Source organism: Egretta garzetta, unplaced genomic scaffold (genome assembly GCF_000687185.1).
Source record: "Egretta garzetta isolate BGI_Z169 unplaced genomic scaffold, ASM68718v1 scaffold474, whole genome shotgun sequence".
NCBI lineage: Eukaryota > Metazoa > Chordata > Aves > Pelecaniformes > Ardeidae > Egretta > Egretta garzetta.
This window is the reverse complement of record NW_009259524.1, coordinates 1,878,228-1,884,227: the sequence shown is the minus strand read 5'-3', so window position 1 is coordinate 1,884,227 and position 6,000 is coordinate 1,878,228. Positions and strand designations below refer to the sequence as shown.

The 6,000-nt window shown below is 38.8% G+C and overlaps 1 protein-coding gene across 1 annotated transcript in view; it reads left to right on the top strand.

Moving 5' to 3' along the window:
- Positions 1-202: 202 nt before the first annotated feature.
- The window catches only part of NBEAL1 (neurobeachin like 1), a 93,510-nt gene continuing 87,712 nt past the window's right edge, over positions 203-6,000 (top strand). The window contains 1 exon segment of the mRNA XM_035893044.1: positions 203-512. Within this exon segment, the coding sequence (XP_035748937.1) occupies positions 462-512 (51 nt within the window). The 5' untranslated portion in view covers positions 203-461.

Here is a 6,000-nt window from a genome sequence, read left to right as displayed (position 1 = left end):
CCCCCCTCCCCGCCCGCTGGCTGCCTGGAAAAAAGAGAAAGTGCCACGAAAATTAGAAACTGTAGATTTCTCCGTGTTAGGGGTAATAATGTCAGAGGCGAATGCGATGCGACCTGCCGCCGCGTAATTCCCGAGGCCGTCGGTGGGCTTTGAGTACGGAATTGTTTTTTCCTTCCTCCACCAAAGGCCTGAAGGGTATGTTTTCACTTTCAGAGATTAAAACCGAAGCAACGCTGGAGAAGAACGGACATGCTTGACACTTGTCTGCAGTTGCTTGTGCTGTGCTACGTTGTTTACCCGAAAAGGAGAGACTGAGAGCCTGTTATTTTCATCCTTGACTTCTCGGGTTATGATATAACTGTAATAATAAAGCAAAAACTGCGGACGGAGCACCAGGGAACTGAGCATGGTAGGATCTTGAATAAAAGTAGCTGGTATCGACGAAAAGAGGAAGGGAAGGAATGGCATCCAGAGAGAGGCTGTATGAGCTTTGGATGCTTTACTGCAGTAAGGTAAATATTTGGGGGGCGGTTGTTTGTGTGTCTCTTTCCTCTTTTGTTTGGAAGTCAGGTATTTTAAATGTATCTGTAACATCTTTTAACACTTTTTTTTTTTCTTAGAAGTTGCATAGATTTGTCTAGGTTCTGTATATAGTTATATATAGGTATAACTGCACTTAGATTATTTACAACTTCATTTCCTGATTTGCTGTTCAGGTTGGGCTTTTTTGTATGTGAGGTGTGACTTGCACAGTGTTCATGGCTCAGTTACTGTAGCTATATCTTTTAACTATGTGAATGCATATGTTCGCATAATTCTTTGCTTTGTTAGGGCCACGGCATGAAGATGTATTGTATTCATTTTATTCACTGTTGTCTAGTATTTAGGTTTATACTTACTGTTTTCTGGGCAGCTCTAGTTTAAATTAAACTATATTAGTGAAAGCCTTCCCAAAGAGAAGATTTATTAAGTTACTCTCAAGTCTTCCTTTGCTGGTTATCACCATGACATCCGAGTACTCCATTAATAACAACGAATTTCCTTCACCTGGCAGGAATCTTGTTAAAATACTGTCCTGTCTTCTGCATTTTACGGGGTAAAGCAACTCATATGGTTAAAGCACAGGTCCCGATTGCTGCCAGGCGTGCTGAGTATGTACACAAATTGGATTGCGGACTATCAAAATAGATATATATAAAATAAGAAACATACAAAAAATAACTGTAAAAGCAGGGGAAAGGACTGGCCTACTGTCATATAGGAATGCAGTGGCAAGGACAGCTTTTGGTGCCACTATTCTCTGGTTTTGTTTTGACTTTTCTCTTTGCAGTGTCATGCTTTGTATGTATTACAGTTTCTTTAGCTTTTCAAACTAGTGGGACATTAAGGGTAGCACAAACATTCTCTTGCTGCTCTTCCCAGTTCATTTCTAGAGAAAGCCCATCTCAAGAGCATAGAATGTGAGATTTTAAGTACAGACCATATTAATAATGCAAGTGCACAAAGCAGTGGATGAAGGTTGCACAAAGCAGTCCTAATTGCAGCTTTTCTCAGTTTCTGTGCGTGTGTTTGCAACCCAAATGCTCCATATGTAGTTAAAAATAAAACTAGTGCAAACGTAACAGCATGGTATGACTTCTTACTGCTACCCGTGTGGGTGATCTGTTGGGTTGAAGCATATTTGCATAGACCTTTGCCTTTTAAACTAATGTAGTAATGCCAATGGCAGTAGGAAAAGACTAGCACTGGAGGAGATGGATGTTTTGCCAGTGAGTTCATCGATGTGAGAAGGAACAAAGAAACTTGGAACAGACTCCAAGAATCCAAGCTTTCCTCAGCTTTGGGAGGCACAGGGCTGCAGACATGAGCCAAGCTCTCACTTTCTTTGCCCAGGCAGTCTTTGTTTCTTTCCTCGCTACTTCTTTATAAAATTCTTTTGTCTGTCTCATACCTTCTCCCCCTTTGCTTGAACCTTTCATTCAGACTGTATGCTTTCCATCTCCATGTTGTCTGCATGCTAGCAGGAAGTTTGCATAAATAAAGGGGTGCAAGTTAAAATGTGTGCTTTAGATCACTTAAAGGATGTTCCATTTCTTTATGGGAATGATGTGTGCACAGTCTAGTCAGCTCTCAGGTGGTGGAGGATAGACTATTAATAAAAAATCTTTTTGTATACTCAGCCTCCATTAGCCATTGTTGATTTTTTTTTTTGGCCTTTTTTCTTCCAGATCAGTATATTAAGGGCACGATTAGGTGGATTTCTATGTTGATGAGGACTTGCTCTTAAGTAGGATTTTTTTTTTAAAATAAAATAGCTTGTCTTAAGAATTTGAAGGCAGCTAGAGTGACTCCAAAAAAGGAGTCTTCACTTTTTGAAGATGTGCTGGACACAAAACTGTTTTTTTTCTTCTCTCTCTCTCTCTCAACTGGTTCAGGTTAAAAGGATATATCATTCTGCTTGAGGCAGGCATCCAGCATAAGTGTTTCATCTTGGATTAAGTTTGGTGAAGTTGAGAGCAACTGAAGAAGCTAAGTCTTAGAATGTAAAATGTTGTGAAGCCTTAATGTAAATTAGATTGTTCAGTCATGTGTTGAAAACATCTGTGTGCTGTACTTTGTTGTCCTTAGAGCATCTAGCACAATGAGAAGGTGTAGCAATAAATAATCACCAGTGACAGGATATAATGGCTTAGGGAGAAGTCTCTCTGTACTGGGGACTGCCCAGTGAAGTGTAGTATCATATCCTGTATGTTGCACTGTCATGACTTTGTTGTGGCTGACATCCTGGGAAGGAAAGCTAGGCAATTTCTCCAACCTACAAAATCTGCTGGAGAGTCACAGCTGAGTAAGGTGGGAATTTGTTGTGCCACAAATCCCAAATATGTGGCTTTAGCCTTTGCGGTGGTATTAGCTAAGGAAACAGTGAAATCCAAGCTCCTTTTTGTGTGATGCTTCAGGTTGTTGCTAATGAGTAGTCTTGTTTGTCTTGCCTTTTTTAGATAATCAAGTCCTTCGTGATAGTATGTTAAATATAGCACCCCATGCTACAGCAGCAAGGCTTTTCATGGCTTTAAAGTGATAGATAATGCTGTGTTACCATCTTACCATCTATCCTGGGTCATGACTCCTGTTCTTTGTGATCACTTGACATCTCTGGCAGCATCAGGTGTCAGTTGCAGCAATTACTTTTGTGCAAAGTAACATAAGGTAGGTATTTATTTTCATTGCCTCTTGTGCAGTTTAGCAATTGGAGATTTGGGCAGACAGCAGCATGTGACTAGGATCCCTGCAGAAGCAGTCTTTGGATGATGCCATGTATGAAGTGGTTTCTTTTTTTCTTTCTTTCAAGATTATGTTTGGGTGGCTGCAAAAGTTCATTTTTAGTTGTTATTCAGTTGTTTTTCATCTGGCAGTTTCTATGGTTGGGGTTTGGTTTGTTTTTTTTTTGTTTTTTTTTCCTGCTTCTGTTCCCCTAAAAGCTACCCTATAGGTCAGTAGCTACAAAGCTGCAGATTAGTGTGCCGTTTAAGATGCCTGATGAAAGTAGTAGCCACACGTTTTATGACGCTTTTGATGTTGCATGGAAGCAGTTTAAAAATTCATTAAATTAATGAAGTTTAGATTTGAGTCACTGGGGCTATGTCACAGTGTTGTGTTGTTAATAGTCTGAGCTGTTCCTGCCTTGAGTTTTTTGTTGTTGTGTTTTGGTTTTTTTCTCTTTTTAAAATGATGATGTCAAACTTTCTGCAAAGAAAGCATTGTTAAGGATGCAACTTGCTGGCATGTTTTGATGTTTTTTGGTTTCAAATGGTATTGTTTGGTTTGTTTTTTTTCCCTGCTCCATTCTTTGTTAATGCACAATGCTGTTATTCACTTGAATATTGATATTGATGTAAGCTGCTCTCCTCTCATCCATATGTAGGAATGTGTGCATTTTAAGGTAATTGAATTATGTGTAGAATAGGTAACGCAGGTCCTTTCTATAGAAGTCACTAGGAAAAATTTTCTCCAGTAGCCTAGGTAGACAGTGGTGGTATCAAGCATATTGGTTGTCAGTACAAAGCCTTCAATAACCTACACAGGAGCATGAAACACTGCTTATATAAATGCATATGCAGCAGGTACCTGAAATTGCTTTACTAACTTAAGTGTACAGCAGGAGAAGAGCTGAAGTAGTTTGGGGAAAAGACATGCTTTCATGTGCGTCTGTGACCTTTTCATGCTCATGTGACTGAGGTAAACTTTACCGGTTTTGCCTTGTAGCCTTAGACCAGCATAGATTAACCTTTTCTTAGGTGTTAATTATGTATCATATACAAATTAATTTGTGTTTTAAATTGTTTTAAATCATCTGAAGTAACTATTACTGCAGATTCAAATTAAAGAGATTCAATGTCTGTCTTATCTGTAAGATTATAACTGTGTTTTTAATCTCCCCCAGTTGTTCTGGGAGGTATTTCAGACCTTTAGACATAAAGCATGTCAGGATTTCTGACACTTTTTATTTTACCCAGAAAGTGATCAGGTACCCTTTTATATGGAAAGAGATTTTTCTCCTCTATAAAAAAAATATATATCCCCAATTGTCTTCAGGAGGGATTTCAAAGGCATAAATGCAGGCACTTAGCTGGCATATGCACCTTGGAAAATCTTCAGTTTTCATTGTATTACAATGGTTCTGAGCTTTTTCTTACACTCTTCATCTTCAGTAAAGCCCTGATTTCATGTAACCACTGCCTTATCTTGTAGGCGATATAGTCAGAAGGGAAAACTGTGAGTATGTTCTTCAGCCAGCTTCTACCCTGTGCTTCACATTTCAAAGAGGGAACATTCAACCTTGGTGTTATTAATCCAGTAGGGACCCTGTGCATTAGCAGTTGTAAAGCTAATCGTAACGTTCTGGTCTTTATTAATGCAAATAGCTGAGACAATCGCATCCCTTGCTGTGTTAAGAGCAGCAGACTTGTGTATAAGCTGTCATCTTGAATGTGTTTTCTTATGTTGTGCTGTATTTCTTGTTTGTTTTTACAAAATCTGATTGTATTGAGATAAAGATGTAGTTTTCTCTGGCATAGTGAGGGTTATCTATATATTATAAATAATTTGTTTAATATTGTAGCTTAGAAAGAGATGTGCTTTTTTTATAGGAGAGCATTTTCTAGTACTAGATCAAAAGCTGGACAGAAAAAAACCATTACATGTCACTGTATACATTATCTTCAAAATGTCCTAAAGTGGTTGAAGTCCTGTTACTTTGAGTTATTTTTTCCTCATTTGGGGTCCTTATAGGCTGCCTTACAGGAATCAGAAGACTACTTGAATGAGAAAATAAGTGGTCTTTGGAGAAATCACGATTTCTATGTTAGGAGCAGACCACTCTGATGAGTGAAGTGCTGCAAACTGTGGCGTGCTAGCAGTGCTACCTTTTCTGTAATAATGTGGCTGTGTCTACTATCAATGCAATGCAAATACTTAGAAGCTCAAGCTTTAACATATAAACATGTGTATTTATTGGCTTGAGTTAAACTTAATTTTGCATTCTGAGGACTAAACGGGTCATTTCAATTAATGCGTACTCTGTGCTGTAAGTGAGAAGAGTCTGCAAAAGAGAATAATTTCCATTCGTTCCCTGTTCCTGTGTCTTAATTCTAACATGCTATATAGAACTGAGATATATTTGACCTTGAATTATGAGAATAAATGTATGTGCCTTTGGCTCCTTTCAAGGATGTGCTCCTTGGGGAGGATTCTGTTAGCATCAGCCACCTTGTGTTTGGCCAAAACTAACATGAAAAGAGGGTAATCTTTGATAGTCAGAAAGTTGGCTTGGAGCAAGAACGTACCAGTTTTCTCAGCGTGTGGTGTTACGGTCTTGCAAAGCTGACCTACTGACTGGCTGTCACTGACAAAAGGGGTCCTGCCATATTGTCGGCATCCCTTCACTACCGTTTTACAAAGTACTGCTTCCCAGACAATATTTTTTAGTTCAATTCAATCCCT